This window comes from Nothoprocta perdicaria, unplaced genomic scaffold (genome assembly GCF_003342845.1).
Source record: "Nothoprocta perdicaria isolate Ctin4 unplaced genomic scaffold, notPer1 scaffold_80, whole genome shotgun sequence".
NCBI lineage: Eukaryota > Metazoa > Chordata > Aves > Tinamiformes > Tinamidae > Nothoprocta > Nothoprocta perdicaria.
Genome location: NW_020456088.1, coordinates 728,371 through 754,732, shown reverse-complemented (window position 1 = coordinate 754,732; position 26,362 = coordinate 728,371). Strand labels below are relative to the sequence as shown.

The window sequence follows — 26,362 nt, the reverse complement described above, 5'->3', positions numbered from 1 at the left end:
AAAAAAAAAAAAAAAAAAAAAAAAAAAAAAAAAAAAATTAAAGTTTTGGAAAGCATATTTGCAGCTCAGGTTTGGTAACATGAGAAAATTAAATAGATTGTGTGAATTGCTTTGGAGTTGTATAACCCATTGGTTGAAAATCCATGTGACTTCCAAAGACAATTATACAAGATTAGAGACCTAATGTGAAATCCTGCCTCTGACTGAAATTAGTGGCAGAATTCCCACTGACTTGACCACAGCCAGGATTTCACCTCTAATCTGAAGGAACCGTGTGTACTAACGCAAGCAAGCAAAGCAACACATGCCCACCTGGACTTACCTTTGAGGTGCATCTCTCTGCAATCACAAAGTCTGGAAAACTTCTTGTGATCCTCCTCAAAACTGTGGGCTCTGTCTCATTTTTAAACATTCTCTTTTCCACTACACATTTTCATTCCTGTACAAAGTAGACTGTGACAAATAAAAACGATGGGACTGTCAGGGAAAAGAAGCTGTAAAGCAGATTTTCCTGCTTTTTCCAACAATGGTGTTAGGAATGAGGAGCCTTCCTCCTGTTTCACTGCCTTTCCCACCACCAGTGGAGCTGGTGGGACCATTCTCTATCTGAAATGAGGACATAAGAGCTCTTTCCTAGTACAGAGCAGCTTGCAGAGCTTCCTTTAGAAGACAACCTTACACGAGGGCTGTGTCTGTGAAATACAATTCAGCACACTGGAATTTCACTTAGCTTTCTGACACCCACTTTCTCCTTCATCCAGAATCCAGAAGATTAATTATAATTTGTCCTATGTGCAAATGAGGAAAAGGAGGAACAACCTCATCTTCAGCCTTGTATAAAAACACACAGTCACTTAGAAGAGCCTGAAGATGATACCTAGGAGCATGGTTTGGCTGAGACTAGAAACTCAGCAGCCAAAATACACCAGAGGTGAGCACCAAATACAGAGCCCACAGTAAAGGAATCAGCTGGTTCCCGCCCCACGATGGCACAGAGACCAGGCTCACAGTTTCACAAAGATAGGTGACATCCTTCTCAGGCTGGTCCCATGATAAGCCTGAACATGTGTTCAACTTAAAAGGATCAGTGGTACTTGGAAGGATCCTCTTCCCAAAATCACAACTGGTAATTTTATCATATAATCCATTTTTCCTAATGTGATACTGTCAGGAATTAAAATAGGGAATTAAATATATGTATATATCAAGATTGATAAAAAAAAAAAATGTTCAAATTTTTGTAAGTTTTTTTTTGAAATATTAGCACTGCTCTGTGCTGTGTCTAATGCAGACACTAAACCACCTTTATACTGCAGGACTATGGAAGGAGCATGACAGATAGCTATGGGTTTTAACGTGTGCTCAGAAGCGATACGGGAGAAGCAATACAGCTTCTATAGGAAGCTACACCCCTAGTAGTTCTGGATATGTGCAAGATCCAGCATGTGAAAAAGGCAGGATGATCTTATTTTTAGAGAAGTTAAGCAACTGCCTAATGTCTTCAAAAGGCAGTCAGTATCCACAGATCTTTTGTTCCTTCTTAAAACAACAAAATCAAAGGCCTGAAACTATCATAGATGCTTTGTACTGTGAATTTTCTAAAAGTGCTGATAATCTCACGCTTGTCATTGCCCAGACAGATGAAAGAACTAAATAATAAGGAATAATCCCAATCAACTTGTCAAGAAAAATTAAGCCTCTCCTAGCAATAGCTACAAAGTCAATATGTGTTTATTTTGACCGTATCTCCCTAAACAAGGAAGATCTGCACGTTAGAAAATCTCCTTACAAAGGTTATCAGAGTTTACCAGCACAAATACCTCCGCATGAGAAACTGTTCCTTGCTGGTATTGAAAAACTTTTGCCAACTCCAGTAGCAGAGCAAGCTAATGCTTTCAGACGATGGAGGACTATTAGTCTAAATCTCTTTCAGACCTTTGGCTGAACACACTGTATGTGTTAATCAAAATTAATATGTTTGATTAAAGCACTATTTCTTTATTTGGATCTAAACGCTCGCAAAACCAGCAGGGATTTTTTTCTTAATCTTGCTGCAGATGGAAATTTCCATACTACAGTTCTGCAATGACTGTAAACAGGAGACCGGTTTCAACATCATCTGATATTAACCCTTTATATAAAGGGCAATGACTGAACGATCTCTGTTTAAGGAATGGAGATTGGGGCATTCAGCAAGGGCTCTGTGCACAAAAGAGGAACTGAGACTTTAGAACTGCATTTCTACTCGGCTCCCCATTTTTATTCTTTAATAAAAGAAGAAGTGCCACTCACCATAATTTAATTAACATTTTATAGCTAAAGGTCAAATCTGTTCACTAGTCCAATGTCATATACCACCTTGCATGTGACCAAGTAAATACTAAATAAAATAATTCACCCGTGTGACTTCTAAGTATACACTAACATACCACGAATTTCCCTTCAACCACAGCTACGTCTCATGCTCCTTCCACAGGCTACCAGCGATTCACTGCTTGCATTAGAACAGTATAGTGTGTCTATTTAAAACTTAAATACACTTTAACCCTAAAAAAATAAAGTATCTATTATCTGTGACAGAGTATTCCTTTCGCTCTCCTTCACCCCTACAGTTAAAGAGAAAAATGTACACAATTTTCTATACTGGATGACCTCATTTGTGAGCCACAGCATACAAAAATTGATATCTATAGTGTTTTTCATTAACAGTCATCTGTTAATGACTCATCAGTGTGAGCAGAATTGGGCAGCCAGGATGGACACGCAGTGATGTTGCCTCAGTCATACATCTCCTACCACCATAAAGAGTGTCTTCCAGGAAAAGGAAACAACCATTTTCATTCAAGTCCTTATGTACTGCAGGTGACTTTTAAACTACTTCAGGATTTGTCTCAATATTTAGACATGAGTGAAGAGATTCAATGTTTCAGGGTGTATTTATATACTAATAAGCTGGGCCAAACATATTTCACGCCCTTCTCATGCTACTCCATGATAGTAACCAGTCAGCTTTGTTTTGTTTTCCCCCCAAGGAATAAGAGAAAAAAATCAATATTTAAACATCTAACACATTTCATAGTGATTTGGGGGTTAAATCCCAAGCTCCAGACATGCCCTAGGGCTTAAATTATAAGTCAAATGCAAGGCTGCCAAAACTTTGTGTCAAGTCGATCAAACCCAGACAAATATTTGAAGTTCAAAAAGAACAGGTCAAACTTCCGAAACACCAGCAATGTGGTTAACAAACCCATTCTCCAGGTAGAGATGCTTCAGTTCCTGGCCTCTGTACTTCCCACCAAGAGAGGCATTCCAGCCGACGGACCCTTGTGCAAAGTTTGTAACTTCCATGGAAGAAACCTGCTCAGCTAGAACTGAGCTCTCCAAAAGTCTTGTTTGAACATTCCTGCTTCTCAAAAGATTTGCTTGATTTGCTTTAAGCTTTGTGTCTGCAATTTAACAATATATTTGCACTAAATCCTCTTGCACTACCGTTACAGCACTCCAAAACCACACCTCACTTCTTTAAACAAAATCCAGATCCAAATGCTACCCCACCTAGAGCTTCAGGCGCTGTCTAGCACTTTTTTGCCAGCAAGAGATTATTATTTGGTCCCTAGGGTCCTAGATGCAATAATTACAGTGCACACTTCATCCTGCATTGCAACGCTAACCTTGAAAAAACAGCCATCCATCACACTCATGATTCGCAATCTCTGAGATATTGTGACACTAATAGAACCAGATGTTCTGTAAGTTATGGTGCCCCTTCAAAATTAGATGACTCTTCTGTTTTGCAGGAGGTTTCCTTATATGTTTTGTATAAACTTAGCTAACTCTCTGTTGTGATGGAGGAAGCTGGAAAGCCCTTCCCAAGTACCAATCTCTAGAGTTCCTCCTCTAAGGTTACAATCTATAACTATAGCTTTTGGTCACTATTTATTCAGCCACAATCAGTGATCCCCATAAAGCTAAACTTGGGATTTTTATACACGTTAACATGGAAAGTTTTCGAGACTGTGTTTTTATTAAAATAGTGCTCCGCACAAAAACGGCTCCTTTCACACAAAAACATGTGAGCTGGGGATCATGGCTTGCTGCAGAATTATTGCCGAGATCTGGACACACTGCTCCAAGAAAAGATCTGTAATTGTTTAGTGGTTGGACTGCTGTCAGAATTCCCTCCCCGGAGCTCTTTTTATAAATAGGCCTAAGGACAAACAAACAAACTACTAATAACTAGTTGACTGTTCTGTTTTGGAGCAGCCCTGTTTAGTGTTGTCCTGAACACAAGAAGCTTAGAGGCAAATATAGCAAAACTAACAGCAAGAACTAAGAGTAGCTAACCCAGCCATCAGTGGCACTTCTATTTCTCTAAAATGTTAAAATTGCAGTTCAACGCAATGAGGTTAACTTGGGGAAAATACCTAAGACCAACCCTATGGCTATGTTGTTTCAGATGTCCATTAACACTATATTAGATGAAGTGCAGACTCCAGGTAAAGCAGCGTATTAACAGAGACATTACCAATGCCAGAAATCTTCATTACTGCCTAAAGCAAAATATTCCTGCTTTTTTCACCAGTTCTTTCCACCATGCCCCACTTGTAATCACACCGAGGAGCTGGACAACACTCATGGTAACCCATCTGATTCTTACAAAGTCCTCAGATTTTCCAGGAACAGTGATGTATCCCTCAGCACAGACTTCTCCCTGGAGCTTCCCTTTCCACATGCAATCTTATGGATATGTAGTGTATCCACATTGATGGACAGAGTTTCTGCCACCTCTGTTTCAGTCTGTTCACTGAATTCTGTTTTTCAGTAATTCCTCCTGGATTTTCTTGTTAGGTATTCCATATACCTCTTTCTGTTTCAGGAAATAGAAGTGTTATCTGTAGAAGACCTTTTCCACCTTTGACCTTGGGAACTTACTTGGTACCAATCAGTGGAATCCAGGAAAATTTATTTCGGATCAATGTGGTGCACTATCTCAAGCAGTTCAGGCATAATAAAATAAAAATGTTTGAAGGAAGGTAGAGAAAACTGGGCCCCCTACCCTGAGGATTCCTTCACGTTAAATTCCTCTTCTGTTGCCTATGGATCATATTTCTATTAGTTGGAAGATGATCTCTTTAGCATCCTCTACAGGCCTTGAACTCCTTGATGTAAATAACACAATTTTGCTGCCTGCTGCCAATTTTTTTTTTCTGCTAGGTCTCCTCCCAGAGAGCCTTATTTTTTATTTCTATAAGGACATTGTTTTTGTTTTGCTTTTTCTTCTGTAACCTCCTTGGAAAGTCTACTTCATCACCACAACCCTCATCAGAGACTCAGTGGCTCCCTTATCTCCTTCTTTGTCTTCCAGCATTAGTAGCTTAGTCTGCAAGAAAACAAATCCTCTTTCTTGCTGATAATAAGAGTCACTTAGGCTTTTCTTTCTCCTTTGTTTTCTCCTCTCTCTGGAGGTGAAATCTGGCCAGTTCTAAGGTCACTTCAAGTGATGACACAGGCAAGACCAAGGAGCTGGTGGACCACACACAGCTGCTGGAGAGGTGAGTACTTCCCTGGTAATACCCCAGCGTGATGCAGTCAGCACAGGTTACAGAAACAATAAAATGCTCAGCATTAATGGCAATGTTGAGTGTGCAGCAGTCATGTTGTCAGGCAAGAACATAAAAATACCTTTGCCCAGAAGAATATCCTCTTCGGGGATCTACATTGGTCATACTGATAACATAGCAGAAAGAAGAGATGGTGGGAACATGCTCTAAAGAGCTGAGGTTGGTTTCTCTTGAGAATCACTGGCCCCAGAGATGTAGAGATTTCCTTTGGCATGGCAAATGCCATGAGAATGTCCACATAAACCAGCTTAAACACTATGGGATTAATTTGCACTCAGTTATATTTCAAATGCACTCCAGTCTGCAACGTATGACAACTTACAGCAAAGCATAACTACTCAAACATCCACAGAATGGTTGTGGACCAAGCATCTATTAGAATGTTAGAACATCCACTGTCTTCTCAGGGGGTCTAGGCTGACATGGGAGCCAAAGGCAATACCAGATTTTATGTGGTCTGGGTAGTACCTGCTGTCTGGAAAACGAATAACTTCAGTCTGCAGGGCTGTTAATCCAGCACTTATTCCAAAAGCACTAAATCCACAAGGGAAAGCCAACCTTACAAGAGCATAACCTTCACTAAAAGGATTGTTTCAATATAAAGGATTGTTTCAATATGTCACTATATTAGTTTATATACATGCAAACATCTTTGTTCCTGAATTCTTCAAATCTTGCTACTTTCTCAGCAGGTTTCTAAAAGCACAAGAAACCCTTCAGAGCACCTACTTACACAGGAAGGGGAAAAAGCAACATTCTTCAGTTGTAATAAAAAGAGTTAGTTGTTTCTGCAAGTTTCTGCTGTTCTGCTACACAACAGATGCTCCAGTCCCACTCTCAGCTTCTGCCAATTGTAAGTCATCAGTTTTCAGCACACAACGAGGTTGAAAATGCATTCAACTTAAAGCACCGTTGGAAGCAAAATATTATTTGCCCAGATCTGATATTAACCTTTTATTTCCCTTGACTATCACCACTGAAAAGATACACACTGTACAGCTCAGACTGTTAAAAGAGACCAGAGAAAACAAATAACAAAAAGAAAAATACAAGGATAAGAAAGGAAAGAAAGAAATAAGAAAAGTTTATAAAACATAGCAAAAAAAAAAGAAAGAAAGAAAAGAAAAAAGCTTTATAATTATTCCAAGCATTATCAGAATCTCAAGCTAGTTGGCAAAGATCTTGAAGCAGAATCTGAACAACTTCTACTTGAAATGAGCTCAGCTTCTCTCAAGAACAACACACCATAGTAGTACACTAATATAAATCTGAAAAGTATCCTGAATAACGGGAGACTGACCTCAAAATATAAGTTGACTTAGCTCCAAGGGCCATGCTAAACCACCAACCATCCACCCCATCAACATGCCATAATCATTATCAGTGCTGTAAATTCTAGACAACTATTACTGCTACAAGAATGACAGATGCAGCCCTAACAAAGTGTTTCATTCTGCCATATTTTTAACTATTTTGTTAGATAATTTGTTTTATCCCACTAAACTGATCTATCTTCATTTGTATTTTTGTCACAAAAGATGCAACAAAAGCCTACAGAAAAAGCTACAGGAATATTTCACAGTTACTAACCCTAACTTAGTGGACAATTTTTGAAGGAAGTTCTTCCCAGACACATGATCTAGCTAAAATCTGGGTGAAAAATGGGGGAGACTAGAAAATTAAATGATTTGTCCCATTAAAAAGTATATGCACAGTATTGGATCAAAAAGATCTATCGCTACCAGCAAGACCTTGAAATTTGGTAGGGTATCACAGAGGAGGACAGATCTGTCTTTGCTGTCTCTATGAGGCTCTGTTCAGCTCTGGTAACAGGCATGCTAGAGGTATTAGAGACATTTCTTAGTAAAGTCTTCCAAATTTTAGTTTCTGAATAACAAACTCCTTGTACATCCCTTTACTTGACCACTCTCTTGGCCAGCTTAGGCCATTCCCATCTCCATTCCCGGTTATCGGAGCTGAGAGAAATACAACTGCCTCTCCTGGGCTCCCTCCTCCTGGCACACCAGGCAGCACGGAGGGCAAAAGCAACTTCCAGGTCTCCAGGACAAAGTAGAGAAGCAACAATCTTTGTGATGAGGCAGTTTACCAAAACACAGGTGAATAACATATTTATTTTCTCTACCATTCTTTTGGAAAAAAAGATCATAGCAGAAAGTTTCTCTGGGAGAGACACCTTGGTGATAACATCTAAGTTGTTCACTTAGAGAAGCACCAGAATACCTCACAGGAAGGACTGGCTATCATCAATGAGTAGAGGAACAGAAATGAGGATTAATTTAATCACTTTAATTCAATCAATTTAGTTTCATCCCTAAATTCACGGGCTATAATTTCCCCTAAACCCTCGATATTCAGCAGCCAGATGCAGACCACCTAAGCATAGCAGTTGTCTTCAGATTGGAGAGGAGCTATCCTTGTAATGCAGGTATGGATGAAGGACACGCAATCACAGAATGCATCAGGAAGCTTCCAGGGCACATAAAAGCTTTAATAGAATATATTAGCACTGTGAAAACTCATCTGGAATAATATAGCTCTGGTCATCTGCTCAGGAAAGGTTAATTCAACTGGGAACAGGTGCACTGAAAGGATATTTTGATGATCAGAGGAATAACAAGTCTCTTATGGGACGTGACTAAAAGAGCTTGGCAGGTTTCACTTTGCAGTTGACAGCTGAGAGGGTATGTGATCACTCTCCCAAGTTACATAAGAGAGATAAACACCACTGAGGGAGAAGTAAAGGACATTTCTTGGGTGCAGTTATGAAATGGAACACACTGATTGTGAATTAATTTAGGCTGGAAATTAGGAAGTGAAAACAGTGAAATTCTGGGACAATATTCTACCAAGAACAATAGGTCAAGAAATGTAAGTGTTCTTCAGACTGATGAATTTATGACAGGGAGAATAGGGCTGCCTGCAAGATTTTCCAACAACAGCAGGAAATGGAAATAAATGACAGATTAACAGAAGGTTCTTTCTTGTTTTATGCTTCTTTTACAAAAAGGAAAGGAGTAATAATAATTTCTAGCAGTTTCTGTAGGCTAAAAAGTTTTGTTCTGGTTGGGGCAATACCAGATGCTGGCAGATCTGTAGAATGCAACAGTCCAGACATCTAATGAATGAGAGTTTGAGAGGGCTATAGACATCTGGAAATAAGCCATTCTTTGTATAATGTGAGGCTCAGCATAAAATATAGGATGATTCAGAAAGTTTTTCGGGACCCTTCTCCAAATTTGGAAAGAGACTGGCAAGCAACATACATTTATGGGCATCAAAGAGCAAGTTCAGAATACTCCAACTATATTTTTGTGCTAAACCTACATCAAATTTACTAAATCTGTCATTAAAAGTCCCTGTTTCATAATGCTATGCTTTCTCTTCTCAAAAATGCCACACCAAATGTACAGCATGGATTATACACACAAATATGCATGGAAATATATGTGCATGCAGGCATATCCATATACACGTATGTCACAAACATGGGCTGTTTCTATTAAAAATACATCATCTGTTTAAACAAGATCCTGAAATGACCTGAGATTTGATGAAGAGTTGTATAATGACTCCAAAGTGGAATGAAGAAGTTCCTACCTACCCAAACTCTCCAACAGGCAGAAATGGCCTCTGTCATCTACTGAATAGCTTAGAAGAGCAAGCAAGCAAGGAAGTAAATGTTATTTCTACGATTTTGCAATAATTCTTCTGTTTGTTTCAAGTATGCTTAGGAGAAGCAAAAAAAAAAAAAGATAAAAAAAAAAGAGGAAGAAAAAGATTTAAAACTGAAACTAAGTAAAAGAGGAGGAAAAGAAAAAAGGTTTCCTGAAAAATGGAGGGGGAAGGGAGCATGCCCGCACTGTTCTTTCTCAATTTGGGACATTTGAGAATGAATCTACAGTATATTCCTGTCTTCACTTGCTTTGCCCCAGCCACTTTCACTCTCTCTATGACAACCAGGCACTTATTGCCAAACACAGAAAGAGCAGCCACCATATCTGCAGGTTTAAGCCTCAGTTCCCACGGAGAGGAGGCACTTCCCAGCACAGGAGCTCCCTCCCTGGCTCTCCCTAGGGCTTGCGGAAGAGCCAGCACTCCGGAGGCAGCCGCTGCTGCAATGTTGGGAGCCTGGTGACCCATCTATTAAAACAGTGGGAGTAACTTCCTTGCGCCCTCGGCGTTGCTTTGATGGAGCCAAGAGCATGCCAAAACCTGGCGTCTTCTTGTACTCAACAGGAGCAACAAAAGAGCAGCTGTGCTCATTTTTGGGCAAGGCTCTGCTTTCCCAGCCCGTATTTAACACTGGCTTATTTCCACCAGCCTTAACTTCAATGAAGGGCAGAGCATGGATGGTTTACGGGGAGCCACAGGCTCCCAGGGCTATATGATCCCAGCCTGGTCAAGTGGACGCTGTGCACAATGAAGGCAGCAAGGCTGTTTATGTCGGAGTCTGGTGACACATCTCATCAGAAGTAAACTCCTGAGGGCAAAGGGAGTCTCATTATGGCTGATCTTCTAAATGCAGAGCTCCACATGGAGCCAGGGAAACAGGTCTAGTGTGGGCTGAGACACTGGCCAGTGCTGGGTTACCTAGAACAACCCGGCTTAAAGCATGATGTTTCTGTAGGTAATGCCCAAGTCTTAAGAGCCTTCAAGCCCTATTTTCCGTCTTGCTCTACACTTGGACAAGCTACTGTTTACATGGTTGCTTTCCAAGCTTTAAATCAGAAATAATGACCCTTCCAGAGTAGCATAGGGCTTAACTCATTTGTTTCTGCAAAGCATTTTGAAATTTGCAGAAGAGCTAAATATTCAGTGCATTACCATTAACGTTTGCAGCACATTACTGTTATTATGTTACATTGGCTTTCTCACTAGGCCTTCTTTTCAGATGAGTTTTAAAACAAATACTTGGATCAAATAACCCATCAATAAAAAGCTGGATGCTCTCCAAGAGCCAGGTCTTTGGCAAATTCAAATAGAGTTGGTCTCTCCGTGTTTTAAGGTAGAAGCGGAAACTAGAGTGCACAGCAGGTTGGCATTAGAGGGTACATTAGTCTGATAAGAGCTTTGATCTACAGAGGATAATCTGAATAGTACATGAATAACAAGAATATCAAGACCTTGCATGTAGCTGAGAATTGTCAGTGAAATTATTGGCTTCAGGGTTTCAGAGAAATGAAGGCATCAATACTACTAATTGTCCACTAGAAATTACACTGCCCTCCAGATGAGGACCAAGACAGCCCTGGCAGTCACAGTGATGCTGGTTACACTAAGTTTAAAAAGAATGACCAAACCTATGTTTTTCTATAGAAACAGAGAAAGAATCCCAAGATCTTGCTCCTTGTGCCACAGGCCACTTCCTTCAGGCCACAACTAATTTTGACTCCACATGCTATTCCAACACTTTACACTTTCTGGGTGATGAAAGCAAAGCCCTCACTATGGGATGAACCAGATGAAGTATCTTCCTTAAATTCCTGCCTCTGTTTGCATAACTCTGCTGAGTGAGTGTGAAACATCTAGTATTTTCTATCCAGAAGCTATCCGTGTTTCAGACATATATGGCAAAATACGATCAATCAAAATACAATACTATCTATAACATTTCAGAGATTTCCATATGAAAAGGCATGTATGATTTTCACAGTTTCTCTCTTTGTATCCAGACAGAGGGATAACCACCAAAGAAGAGCAAGGGCTATACATTCTCCTAGGTCTTTGATATAGGTCTATATCAAAGTTTATTGGGGTGTCCTGGTCCAGACTGCCACGTTTCATATTGCAAGGATATTCTTTTTCTCTGTGGTCCTGACATATGGAAGCAGAAGCTCAACTGGATCAAAGATAATCTGTGGTAGGGAGTTTGTACCATAGCTCAGAGTATGGCTAGACTTGGTTTTAGTCACTAAATGGACTATATACCTTTGAGGACTGTGGAGCCCTCCATTCAGACCTGATTCAGAAACTTTGGGCAAAGTTTCAGATGAATCTGTTAATAAGCTACCAGGAATTGCTGAGTTTATGTTTGACCGAATTTCTACGGTCAGCTTAATGAATATAGGGACTTGGAGAGTCTTAGCCAGGATGCACATTCATGCTTGCTCTCCTTTGCTATTGTGCATAGAATATACAAGTGAAATATGTAGAACATGCAGTTGTTTCACACATAAATTTTCCACAGTAAAAAGTCAAAGTTAAATTAAAAAATTATGGTTCTCACCAAAACATGTCATTAAATTTCCAACACAAGGTTGTTACTTCTTTGGTAGCCTGAATGTAACAGACCAAGACCACAACTATAACTTTCTCAGGTAAGTCCCATCTCTCCATTGGAATCATACACATTTTTCTGAATACTTCCATACAATGACAGTCAGACTCATGAACAGTAGTGGTGAATCACAAAAAATTCTATAAAGGAAAATATGGATTTTTTTAAGTTCATTTTTTAATTAATTAACAGTTAGAAATGGAAAATTTTCCTTAAAACTTCCGGAAGCTCCTCATAAAATTGAAGCCTTGCTTGCAACAAGCATTAAGGGCACATTGAGATAGATAAAAGAAGTTTTTCCTGTCAAAAAGATCACATGAAATTCCTACATGATGGCCAGGAAAGAAAGCAATGTAAACCAAAGCACCATGACAATTCTAACCTAAAACATCTAGCCAAGTATTTTTACTGAACATACAAAGATATAAATTATTCAAATGTAAATTATTTGAATTTACAAATTTTCAGCTTCTGTTCCGAGAAAAACTTAGTTTAAATGACTGTTCTAAATCTATAAAAAGGACAGTATTTAACCTTATAACTGGCCCTTGATTCATACCAAGCCACTATTTAACCAAAATATGGTCTATCAGAATTCTGCTTGGCATTTTTTTTGCATTTCGCCTCTACAACATGCATGTGAAGGAGAAAGGCCAAGTGCATTTCTTTTGGTCTGGGCACTTTGCCAATACTCATAAAGATATTTCAGGCCTCTGGCTCACACTGAGTCCAAGCCCTTACCTGCCTCCCCATTTAGACCACTGGAAGAAACCGCAGCTACAGAATTATAGCTGTAACATAATCAGGATAGCAGAGAATGAATCATAGCACTGTCCGTATGTCACTGAGCTTCCCTCACCCATCTCCATCACAGATCTCTTAGAGCATCCATTTTACACAGTGGTGCTAAAGGACACACTCAGAATTGTGATAAGCAGTGATAGAAAGGTGATCTGGTGGGAGAGAAAATGCTCAGTGAAATATCCAGAAGCAACATAGATATTTGTCAAAAGAAGATAAAGAAAAATGATATTTAGGTATTTATTAATGAAATATTTATCTATATGCCCTACTTCATTTATATGCTCTTGGCAATATTTACAAACTTTAGGTGTTGCCCTCTGCCATCCCTCCAACCTGCAAGAGAGCCAAAAGGAAACCTTAACATTTTGGTTTGGTGCAGAGCTGCTGCCTCCCAGTGATCAAAGCAACTCCAGTAATGCCCGGGAAAACACTCCTGCTACGGTAAGTATACTAGAATCAGATTCAGCTTATCTAGAGATATGTGACTCATCCAGTTGGAAATCTTTCTCCAATGGGTTCATTCTCTCTCTCTTCAACACTGGACAGGTCACCAGGTCAACAAACATTTGTTAAATCCCCAAAAACGCTATTTCTGGGTACCCACTTTGAAATACAGGAGCTCCATGGCTCCCATGAGCATTAGGTATCCCAACCTTGGGATACCATGGCCAGAGTCATCAAAAATTCTTAAAACAAAAAAACAAACAAACAAACAAACAAAAAAAAACCTCATCCCTGACATCTGCCCATGTCTCAGGGACATCTATAAAACTAAGAATTCTCTCACAACTTGTAACTCTGTAAAACTCATTTTGTGGGATTTGTGTTTTGTGATTGTGATTGTTTTAGAATATTACACCTAGAGATAGCAGCTCTGGGCTTTGGGCTGGGAAGGCACTCTCAAGAGAAGTCTTCCACTCTCTTTATGTGGAAGACAGAGTGACTTTTGAAAATCAATAGTTTAGGAGAAAAAAAAAAAAAAGAGCACACAATAAAGACAAAACTGGAAGAATGACAAGAATACTGAAAATCTAGTGTCCTTTAGCAACAGCTTCAAAATTGCTCTTAGTCAGCAAAAATGTCCTAGAGGTGAGTGTGAAACGAAGCTCCCACGCCAGTGCCAGGAAGCCAGATTTCCTCACTGCGCTAAGGCTTGCTGTCAAAACTGAAGTGCCACAATGAACTATTGTGGGGAAGTTTATATGATGAACTTGATTCATGCTCTGAGACATAACCAGTCTTCCAGGCTGTCATCATAATAAGTTTTACAGCATTTAATTTACATAATTTTAACCAAAAAAAAAAAAAAAAAAAAAAGGATAAATCTAACTCTTTGGATAAGGCGTGATGTCTTTCAGCATTCTCACTTTTCTGCAGTGCTATCAGCAACCATTTTGCTACCAGCAAAAAGTTTTGCATCTCCCTTAACTCTGTTATCAATCTCTATTTGAAATACACTGTGGCTTATTCAGACTGTTTTTAAATATCAGTCCACTCTGGTAGGCACAAATATCTGTCTTGGAGAAAAAGAAATTGCATGGATATAATCAAGTTACTAATCATAAGTCCATTACACAACAAACAAATTGGTGCCTCTGCTGGATATTCCCTTTCCTCTTAGCCTCCATAAAAGAGCAATTCTTGGTTCACTTAGACGTTTGAGATTCATTTAGTAAATGGATAAAGTAAGCATTTGGATTTTTACCAATTGTGTTGCATTGTGCTGATTACTAATTGCAGCTGTTGAATTTTCCCTGCAGAAATCGCTGTTTTTCAGTATGAATAGAGTGATCTTTCAGGCACAGATGAGCATGCAAGTGCCCTACAGATTATTTGCGTCTTCTCTGAAGTAGAGTTTTCCATATTGAGGCAGCAATGAATTACAGCAAGGGCTGGCACCATCCCTTGTTCCAGTGTGCAATAAACTGGAAACATACTGGTTTTATTTTATGAACCTTAGTAACCTCATTTTCAATTGCTCATACTTTCCTATAGCACCCATCATACAGGATGAGTTTTCCATTTTGGGGCCCATCCTATCAAGTCATCACCCCCTGTCACTGTCCCCCTGAGCTTTTTCACGGGTTATGCAAAATATAGTTTAAACATTTGAGTGCAATGTGTCTTGAGAGGAAGTTCTGCTTTTCCTTATGAATAAATCTCTCAAAATATGTAATTTTTGCTCTATTATATTGGCTTTATGTAATTCATTTGCACTGTACTTGAGCATGATTTGAGTTAGAGGAGAATGTGAATGAGATTCACTAACTCCACTTCAGCAGGACGTATTTTTAAATGCCACTAGCAAGTTAAATTAATAGTTTATGCTTCTAAATTTCCCACAGTATATTATTTAGGCAGTACTAGATAAATAAAACCAAAAATGAAACAGTGATTTCAGTGATTTCAAGCTAGCTCAGCAGTAAATTGCCACTGTTACAGTTCACTGCTGTAAAGTTCACATCCTCAGACATCCAAGAAAGTCTCATTTGGTAATTAAACAAACCAAAACCTCCTCAAACTACCTGGCAAGGGCACACTGAAGCAGAGGATTCCTGTTGTGGGAGTTCTCCCGTGCAACAAGTACATTCCCGGTGAGCAAGCTCAGGCATATTCGTTCTCACACAGTCTCTTCCACACCAAGACACAATTCCATTCCCCCCTCCCTCCTTCTTTTGTACTCCATGGTCCACTTCAACAATTAGTGGAAGTGGCCACTGTGCCTGTTTGCTTTGTTCCCAGGCTTTTCTCTCCCCCGGTGAGCTCTGAAGACCATGTGTTATTTGACGTGACATGGCTTGGAGGGCTTCTATGGCAACAGAGCCCGGAAAGTAGAAAGTTAGTCTGCTTTACATCTATCTCAAGACTCAGTTTGAGCAAGACTCAAATTATCAGACCTTAATCTCTGAGGACATTGACCCAGGTGACTGGATTTCAGATTGTACAGTCCTGCAAAGAAAAAAAATGAATAAAAGGAACATAAAGTTTGCTGTAAAAAGTCAGCTGGTTTTTCTGTTTGTCTTGTGACATTAAAACACAGGATTTGAAACTGAAATTAATCTTAGTATAGAGAGAAACTAAATCCAGATGTTTTAACACCAGGCAAAAACATATCCATAATTTTGTACTCAAATCGTTAAATACACATTGTATTCCATCACTTCATTCCTCAGCAACATGAGCAGTTAACCAGCTTGTATGAACATCTGAATGTCTTGAGTTTATTATAAACAGCTTTACACGAGACAGCTTCCTTTCAAACACAGACATGCAGACTCTGCACCTGAGTTCTTACACTCCTTTTAAATCAGCCTAGTCAAGTGCACAAAACATTGAAGGTCATAAAACATAATCAAAGGTGCTCTGGAAACAAGGTCTTAGAAACCACCAGTCCCTTCTCCATCCAAAATAGATATTTCCTTAGAGTATATGATTAATATTTGCTTTCATATTGTTGCTGAAGTCGAGAGAAATGAGTGGGTAGAAGAGGAGTTACTTTTTGAAGTTCTAATCATACATACTAACTGCTCACACACTGTCAAACATAAGGTTATATATAGATGTCATCACAGGTCACACGGGATGCGCTGCACTAAGGACCAGTATCAGTTTTGGTCTTTGTGAGAGAACAGCTGCTACTTATCTCTTCCCAAATTACATCCCAGTATTCCTATCAATTTCTATTCAGCAGCGAGAGGCTGATGGCTTGGGATTTTTTGCTTGTTTCATTATAGCTATCAGGTGCAAGAGGATATTTTATAACCTGTTCAAAGCTGAAAATCTATTAGGAGTGGGGAAAAAAGGCAGGAAAATCTGTTTATTTTTAATCCAAGCATAAAAGCAGAGGTGAAAGGACAGCATCTTGAACACCAGAAAGACATAAATCCAGAACTTCAAATGTACTTAAAGATCTCCCAATGCAGATGGGCCAGTAGTAACTTCAATAAATCAACGTGACATGTCTGACATTCTGAAAGCCATATTTAGCTGAACAGGTTTCTTAGCATCTATATTTTTCTCTAGGATTAACCTTATGAATACCACTTCAAATAGAAATGGATAAACTTAACTACGTTATCACCTGCTGTTCTGGATTTTCTTTTTTTTTTTTTTGTATCTCAGATTATAGACAGATGGACATCAAAAGTGAAGGATTATAAAGTCACCACTCATTTGTGGAGCTCTTTTATCTGAAAGAGTAAAATAAAACACCTTTGTTTGCTAAACAGGCACTGCAACACTGCAAGGGAACATGTTTTGCTCAACATTGAAAACAGTTTTAATCTTACTGCTTGAGACTAGCCCAGTAATGTATATGGTTAAGTAAGACATATTCGGTCTTTTACTGTCTTGAGTATTTCAGAGCTGAAAATCAGAGGAGGTCATTTAGCAGCATTTTATACATGCCAACTGATAATGCCTGCACAGGTCTGCCACTGTTAAAAGCGCCAAAACTCTTTAAATATACAATTTAGAAAAAGAAAAAAAAAAAGGGGGATTAGTTTTTGAATTACCAGTATTACTTTGTAAAGAAGGTTTGCCTGTACCCTCCTGCCTCTGCATAGCTTAGAGCTGCAAAGTCATTTTAAAAAACATAAAAAAAGAAAAAATGTATAGCTAATCCTCACTAAAAATCTGATGATTATGAGTAATGTTGGTTCAAAATGTCAGATGGCAGAAGCTCTCCATTTCCCAGTACGATAGAGCTGATCTAGCATTAATGGAACAACTATTCAAGAAGAATAGCTTTGAGACCATGGTGGGGAATGCTCAATGGAGGAAACCAGAAGGACAAAGCCATGGAGAGTAGGAGGCCTGTGAACTCTTTGGAGGATGCTGTAGGTTGAAATGGGCTGGTAAGTGCTGTGTAGGATCCCTCAGACATCATCTGCTTGAGTTGATAGATGGCTGCACACTAAATGCCTGTAGATACCTTTGTTTCAAGAACTTTACATCTGATGTGCCACCACAGATTCAGAAAAAAAGACCAACATTTCACAACTTTCAAATAACCACATGAACCACATGGAGGGTATGGTAATTAGACACTCATTCAAGTATCACTTTTGATGTGTTAGGTTTACGTAGTCCCCTTTAATTTATCTTATCTCACTCTTCTGTCTTCCTGATCGGACTGTCAAGAGAGTCCTAACAGTGCTATTCTATGACCCAACACCACTGCCTGTACACAGTAGACTGGAATTCTTTCTTTTCACATGCTAAAAGGAAAAAAAAATCATCATTGCTGACCTGTACATAGATCCTTGTAGTTGGTGCTTGTACATGGATCCTTATGTGAAAAAAATCCATAAGAAGAAGGATGAGCTTATTGCTAAGGAAGTGAAGGGGCCCTCAAGAATTGAGAGTCCCACTTCCACACTCATATACAACATGGGACAAGTTGCTTAAATCCCAGCTCTCGCTTTGAATGTCAGAGGAACAGGAACAGCATCGTTTCCTATCACATGTCTCTGGGCTACATTTACAAGGCCTTAAATGTCTTCACCAGTGTGTACATCTCACGCATACACAGACGTATAGCACAACAGCATTCAAGCCCATAAGATGTTGCAGTGTTTCAGTGCAGCACACTGACACATTAGAAGTAGTTCCCAGCTTACCAGTCTGTGTTAAAACAAGGGAAAAATCAAACATTAATAATAAAAATATTAATATTCAATTAATACTATTATTATTACTATGCATTTAATGTGCAGAATATTGCTTGTGGACTTGAAACCTCAGCTATTCATCAAGACAGAGCTTATATCAAAGACTTTCTTCTGACCTGCCTCTAGGCAATACAGTAAATAGAGGTTTAGATATGCAGGGATGATTTCATGCTTTTATCCTTGAACTGTCTTTCCTCATGCCACTTAATTTAGATCACACAACACAGGAGCCCTGACTAGCTCTCAGTAACAGCAAATCCCGCTCTAATTAATTTATGCAAAAGGAATGGCAATGCATGATGAAACCACATGCCAGAAGACGCAATGTTCCTCTGAGAAACTTGTGAGTTCCCACACCTATTCTGATGACACTGTGACCAAGCATCTCTTCCAGCTGCTTCCTTACTCTCTCTTCCCTTATTCCACAAGCCTGGTCAGGATGACTGCGGCTCCAGCTTCAACTCTCTTCTCAGTGGCTGAAACTTATTTGATCTTAATAAGCCTTTGCTTGATCAAAACATGACAAGACAAAGTCCTGAGTAACCTGATCTAGCTGAGCTGGGGGCCTGGACTCGACAATCTCCAGAGGCCCCTTCCAGGATCAAGCACTCCATGATTCTGTAAAAATGGTAGTTATGCTTGTTGGTAGTTAGACCGTTTAAAGATAATGTTGCCAAAAACAGGGCAACACAGGCTTAATAAAGTATTTTTTAAGTATCTATATTTAAAGATACAACTGTTAAGAAGCATATAACAGTTCTGAATATGTGGAAGTGTCAAAGATTCTAGTTAGGTAGTAAAACAACAGTCAATGTGATACACAACAGGATTCTGGGCATAATATTAGATGCTTTCCTTGGATTCCATATAAAGTTTATCCAAAATAAGTGGCACGCGGCTACCAATCCATTTTCTCCACTAGACAGATGACGGGCAATACTCATGGCACTTGTTTAGTTTGTCACATTCTTCCAGCTACACCTTTCCTACTAAAGAGTTGTCTTCATTACAATGTTTCTTCATGTCTGGATTAAATTTTAACCCTGAATCCAGTTTTAACTCCTCAGAAACAGCTTCCCAAACTTTTCTAATGGAATCAATAGGCATATAGCTTCTAAAAACAGATGTGAACTTCAACGATCCATCAAAGACCACTAGGAAAGTACACAATGGAACAGGAAAATCCCCTGCTTTGAAGTGCTGTAAACCAGCACTCTAACTACTGAGGTAGCTTCCCTTTCCTCAGTTTGCAGAAGCAGGACATTCTCTTATTGATGTTGTTTCAACAGCATTACCAACTTAAAAAGCAGGCTGCAAATGGTCCGATGCCTTTAGTGAATAAATGATGATATATATGATTCATTAGATAGCAGATAATGCTTATAATGCGCACACACTTCCTCCTAATGACCCTTCTGCCTGTGAATGCATTCTCTAACAGCTTAAAAAGGGTATAGCTCTATCACCCTAACTATAAAAATAGATTAAGTCTTCATCTTATGACATAGGTTCTGTTTTTGGAACATAAGATCCCTGGCGCCCTTTGATTTGTTGTACAACCATGCTGTGTGCTAGGAATGACAGCCATGGAAAACACACTGCAATGGATTTGTTATGCACCCCCTATGTCACTCTCACATAATGTAGTTACTGTCATGCTAACTTACATAAAAATGTAAAGACCCCTATATACAGTGCTCTAAACCCTCCATGTCAAGGCTTAATGCAAAAATTATAGTAGTACTACATGTTCTGGATCTCTATATCATAAATAATGCTTTTGTGTTTTAAGGATTTCACATGTAATAACATGCAAGCAGTTTTAAAGAGAGAGGGTTTTGGAAGCAAGTACTAACTAAAGCTCTTGCAATCGCTTGAAGAATAAACGTTATCAGCCTGAAGCAAAACTTATCCTGCATACCACTATTCCTACCTCCTGCTAGAAATACTTCTGCAGTGGCATAGTGCTGTACTGACAAGCCACCAATAATAGTATACATTTATTAACGGTATATTATATACACAGATACGCCTTTCCAGTCGTACACAAAACCTGCTCTACTCAAGACACACTCAGGCTTTCAGTTTGTCTTTGAAGATGTGTCTAACACTCCCTTCTTGAAGAGCCTTAACCCTTTCTCTGTTGTACAAACACCTACTTCCCTGACCGCCTATACATCATTAACAAAACCATTTTTCAATCCTGTCTGCAGGGCCCAATTCTGCTTTCAGTCACATGTGAGTAGGTGCCTTGAACTCAACGTGGTGCCAACGGGAAACTGGGCAGGAGCTGAGTCTTGCAGGGCTGTGAACAGGCCCTCAAACCGCCCCCAATCACAAAGAGGGGCACTCGTTAACCATAGAGTATTTATTATTGGCAAGAAGGAAAGAATGTAGTTGTTTTTCTCATATCTTTGGACAGACACATGGAGAAAAAGAAATATTTTAGAGGGGTTTTCAATCACAGAGTCATTGAGGCAGATACAGCTTGGTTCAATGGCACCTTTTCTCTAAAAAAGGGAAAGACTAACCTTACATGATGGGAACTATGAAAGGTGATTTAACATTTAGCATCACGAATCTTCGTTGGCAGTGGACTACAATTTCCCTAACTCATTTTCATTCCTCTTAGCTCACTCTCACCTTCAAAGGTGACTTTCTGCCTCCCTCCTGATCCCTTAAGGAGCCTGACATTTTATTCTACTTCAGTAAAACCCAATAAGCACCATGTGAACATCCACCCTGGAGGCCAAGATCCTATTCCTCATCCGTTACATATTCCTGCAGGGAAAACAGCTTCTTTCCAACTAGCCTACAGTCCTCACAGGTATAAAGAAGGTTGGATGAGACAATTTAGGAGTAGACTCTCCTAAAGAGTGGTGAAAAAAGTGATGTTATAAAGAAGGAGCACTTCCAATGAGCCTTAACTAATAACCAGTTTATGTCGTGTGTTCAAGCCAAAGACTAACACCTCCCTTAATTAGAGTGGCAGCTCTTATGACTGCCAACATCAAACCTTTTTTCCTTCAGGTAGATTCGGAGGGCAATCTCAAAGCTCCTGGGCAAATATCTCTTGCCCTCTTCAGATCCTTAACATCTCAGCACTTTAGGGAGGAATCAGGATTTGAACACCATGGCCCTGAAACTCAGGACAACTCAAAGAGTCTGCCTATGAGTGCAAAGGGGAGGATCAATGCAGATACAATTTTAGGGAAGCATTTATCTTTCCTCCCCTTTGATTCCCAATCTCCCTACCTCCTTTTCTCCAGAAAAACAAACAAACAAACAAACAAATATTTTTCCTTGTTAGATAACCTTGGAAGCAGATTTCCTCATCTCCCTTTGAAAGACTTCACCAGCTCGTTCTTCATATGTTGCTTTCTGAAGAGCCCATTAAGCTGAAGAGCAGCTCTCAGCAGCACACCCAGCAATTACCAAGAGAAAAGCAGAAACAGTGAAAGGACAAAACCATTTCACAGTGATTTATTAGGCGTGTGGCCATTAATGACTTTGCAAGTGTGGAAAGCAAGATGGAGGGACAGAGCTGGAGCCAACACAAGCTGGGAGAACAACGTTGGAATCTCATGGGCTAGAAATATTTGAGTCATCTGATATCCCAGCCTGGCATCCTGACATGACAACAGGGCTGGAAACACCCATAAATTTGCACATTGAGAAATCTGCTCAAAATCACAGTAGCCAGCAGAGAAAATGAAGGAAAAAAGAGGTGTGCAAGGATGCTTGGTGACACGTGTAATAAAGGACCATGATCTCCAAGAGCAACTTTTAATTGTGCTGGCTCTACTGCCAGGGCAGAAGCATCAGAAACAATAGATACTTCACTGGCCTGAGGGGGGAAATGTTTTTGTAGTCATTTACAGATATCAAGACAGATTCTGCTTTCAGTTCCACTAGTATAAATACAAAATAGCTTTATTGGCCCCGGCTGAATTACCCAGAGCAGAATCTCTCCTTTTTCACAGCAACAAGGAGTTACAACAGTTATGTTAACATCAGAACAGGCCAGTTCTGTGAGATGACAAAAGAACATCCTGATCTCACCACTGGGAGCTCCTACTCAGCAATCACATCCTGTCTTTAAAAACAGGGTTTTTAAGCTAAGTTCAAAGCAAGTCATGTATTAAATGTAGATTTCATTATCTTCTAATGGCTTAAAAAGAAATCTGTAATGCTAACACTTTCATGTTAGAGATGGGCTGCATCTAGAGAGAAGATGCATGTATCCACATCTACAGATTTCAAGGATATTCAGAAATTCCAGTTTGTGTCTCTCTCATTTCAAAATCTACTGCTCTACTCCTAATGCTTAGTGAAAAATTTAGTGCTCTACCCCTATTGCTAGGAGCAAAACTTCTGGGACGCAGACAGGCATGCGCTGAATAAGATTTGGCACAGGAAGAAAGTGAAAACAAAGTGTTTTCAGGCTTTTTGTGCCATGGCTTGCTGATCTTGCTTGAAAAATTTACCTGTGAAATGCCCTGGAGGCTGCACAATACAAAACTAGTTTTCTTAAATTTATCAATTTGTTCCCTCTGTCACAGAAAACTCAGAAAATAAAAATAAATGGAAGAGAGAAGAAAAGCATGCTAAGTTTCTTTGCAGACATTCCCACTCATTGTGATGTATTTTGTGGCATTCATTTTTTTTTTCCCAAAAAATTTATCACCACTTTTTAAGTCAGGATTCCTACATGACTAATAAACACATACTTTAAGGCTTGCCTGAATCACAGCAGTACCTTTCTGTCCCACTGATTCTCTTCTAGATTTAACTCCTCTCCCTCATCCTACTCATTAGTCATTCTTCTCTTCCTAATTTGAAGACCTCAATGACCAAGATTTACAGGTTTCAGAAGTAAATATGATCTCAGAGCAAAACAAAGAAGAGGATGAACAAAACAAAAATTATTGTCTGGTGAAAGCTCCCCTCACACCTATAGTTACACTGAGAGGCATCACTGAAATAATATGAATGATGCTTCAAAACAAGAGCCAAGAAAATGCTATGAAAGGGCGAGGTGGGGGGAAACAGTCTAAATGGATCTTTTCAAATGCAGATTCCACCATCAAATGAGAAAAATGTTCTTTATTGTAGCACAGTCAAATTTCAACCGCCAGATAATAGAAGACCACTAAGAATGGGAATACAACTTGAAAGACCCAATGGTCCATTCCAGAAATGCTGGAATGATGCAGAATGAAACCAAAGGGTAATATCCTGGGGATGGAAAGGAGGGATGGATGGGGCTAGTTCAATATCAACTCTTGAATCACCCCCAACCAGCTGGACAGTAACACTCATGTTGACTTCTGTGCAATCTCAGACATTTACAGGCTTGTGAGTAACTGCCATTACCTAGGTGACAAACTGCAGAGTAAAGAAACTCAAAAGATTAATGAACATGAAAAATTATGGCCCGTTTCTACTGCTGTTCTCTTCAAGACCAAACTGCGTCAACAACTCTCCTGAAGAAAGACGGTCTACAGGCCAAGAGAGGTGATTATGAGAAAGCATTAGCCTTCACTCATCAAAAATCCTTAAGTTTGAACAAATTACTGAGTCACTGTTCTTTATCTTAGCTTCATAACCTTAAAATGGCAAAACTGCTATTATTAGTGGTGTGGCCAGAGCTGTGGGGTGGTTGGCGGGTTTCCAGAAGACATGGGATGGATCCTGAAGAATCACGCAGCTAGACCAGCATCTCCCAGGCTACCTGGAGCTCTTCAGCAGGGGGAAAATGCAGGTTCTCTGAGCAGAATTACAAACAGTTGCACAGAAGTTCCTGGCTCGACTGGGTCATAGGCTGAGGACTATGGAAAGGAGTGGCAGAGGCAAAGCAGCAGGTAAGAGGAAAAGGAGGAAGGAACATAGCATGACTGGCCCTCTGCTGTAGTGCATCTTATTTCTTCATATTTTATAACCCTACTGTGAAGGATGATACAGGAAGAGCGCTAAGATTAGTCCCAAATGCACGGGGAGCACCCACATTAGCAGAAACGGATCCATTTCTCCCGGATTTGAAGGCACTCCAACAAACTAGCACAAGTCCGGGACTCGCTCCAGGGCTCACATTCACCCCAGGGAAACACCAAGACTACAGAGGAACTTGGTATTTCACCTCCATTTTACTCCACATGCTCAAGACACCTAATAAATTTGCTTTCACTTCCCATTTTGCTCTAAAACAAAGGAAAGGCTTCAAAACAGAACTATCTGTTTGGTCTCTGGTGGCCTGGCAGGGACACACTTAGATCTGTCTCCACAGTTATGGAGCAGGGACTAAACGATTTCTTGCCAGAAGCACTGAAGCCAAAAGCACATTGGGACTGAAATTAATAATAACAGTAACAATAAATAATAAAAAAAAAAAAGATTGTTTACATGAATAACAAGAATATCCTGTGTTAATAGTAAAGAAAAACAAAATCCAAAGTTTGGAAAGGGCTGTAAACTCTAAGGACCCAGAGAAGCCAGTCCTTTAGCACCTACTGCAATCAGAACAGCCACGGACAAAAAGTTTCTATATGTGTATGCTATAGCTGCTTGCAGCCGTCTGTACAGTGTGAACATAGGGAAGGGAGGCAGCGTGGCAGCGTGCAGGGCTCCCTGCCTGCTCCCCCTGCGTGGCAACGTTGGCTCTTCCTGCTCTTCCAGCAAGAAATAGATGTCCTGGGACTAAACCTGAGAGGGCTCCAAGTTCTGGAGTCCTGCGAGATTTGCCTGGGGATTAGTCCTGAGACACGGAAGAGGCGGATTTAATGCTCCGATTCAGCCACAAGGCAGGGACAGTTCCCAGAGCCCAAGCTGGGCTTGTCAAAGCCGCTGTTTGGGGGTGGCAGTTTGACCCTCTCTGAGCGTGAGTCTCTGCCTCCCAGGGCAGAGGAACTCGGTGCAGCAGGAATTCCAAGCAGGACAATGTCCCCTGGACTCCCAGCATGGAGACCTGGAGATCCTAGTCCGGAATAGCCTCCCGGGCTCCCGCCCTTCCCAAAAGTCCAGGACTTGCCTGTTGCACAGTCTGCACTTCCAGCTTCCCCCAAACCCGGCACCTCCGTGTGGAGCGCGGAACACACAGCTCCCTGCCTGCCTCCAGCTGTGCCAAACCTCAGGAAAAACAGGCAGCAGCGCCCGCGCGCGCAGCACTTACGGGAATGTGCACCCGCAACATGAGTTTCTTCTGGCTGGAGCTTTTCCTGCTGCCAGAGGCATCTTTCTTCTTGCTGTCCATGGCAGGGCTTCCCATCCCTTTAGCCGAGGTGCTGAGCACTGGATCCGCAGAGGAAGGAAGGCTCCTTTGCCGCCGTCCCCAGTTACTCCGGGCTCCTTATTTTTTTGTATATTTCTTTTCCTTATTTTTTATGGCCTTAGGAAATACGGCGGGGGGAGAAGCAGGGGGAAGGGGAGGAGTTTCCCCAGCTCCGGCCCTGAACCGCCCAGGCGAGGTGCGAGCGCAGCCAGGGATGCCCTGGCGGCCGCTGCTCCTTCCTCGCTCTTCCGCCCTCCCAAAAATATCCGGAGCATCGCAGAGGAAGGCGCGGGGAGCGGGGAAGGAAAGTTTCCTTCCCCTGATGCAGCGGAGGTGCCGCATCCCCCCGGCCGCTGCATCCAGGCTGCATCTTGAAGTGTCTCCCAACTCCCAGAGCGTGGCCCGGAGGGCGACGTACCCCGAAATGACACTGCAGGGGACGTGACTTTGTCACCAGGGGCACGAGGGACGGCAAAGGGACAGGGGGGAGCAGGGCGCCCCGAAAGAGGAGGCTGTCGGACTTGGACACTTCATGAACGAGCCCGTCATGATGCCTTAAACCTACTTTAATTCTGATAAAGCAGAATTTGGGGTTATTATTTTTGCCATTCCTGCTCTAAGGTCACCAGTATGACCTTCAATCCTCCATTTTATTTATTTTTTTTTTAATTTAGCCAACATATTTACATTTTTCACTGCA

The 26,362-nt window shown here is 40.5% G+C and overlaps 1 protein-coding gene across 1 annotated transcript in view; it reads right to left on the bottom strand.

The window, feature by feature from the left end:
• The window catches only part of PRKAG2 (protein kinase AMP-activated non-catalytic subunit gamma 2), a 186,196-nt gene extending 160,498 nt beyond the window's left edge, over positions 1-25,698 (bottom strand). Inside the window, exon 1 of the mRNA XM_026051911.1 lies at positions 25,564-25,698. Within this exon, the coding sequence (XP_025907696.1) occupies positions 25,564-25,659 (96 nt within the window). The 5' untranslated portion in view covers positions 25,660-25,698. The remainder of the gene's footprint in view (positions 1-25,563) is intronic.
• Between the last annotated feature and the right edge of the window lie 664 nt (positions 25,699-26,362).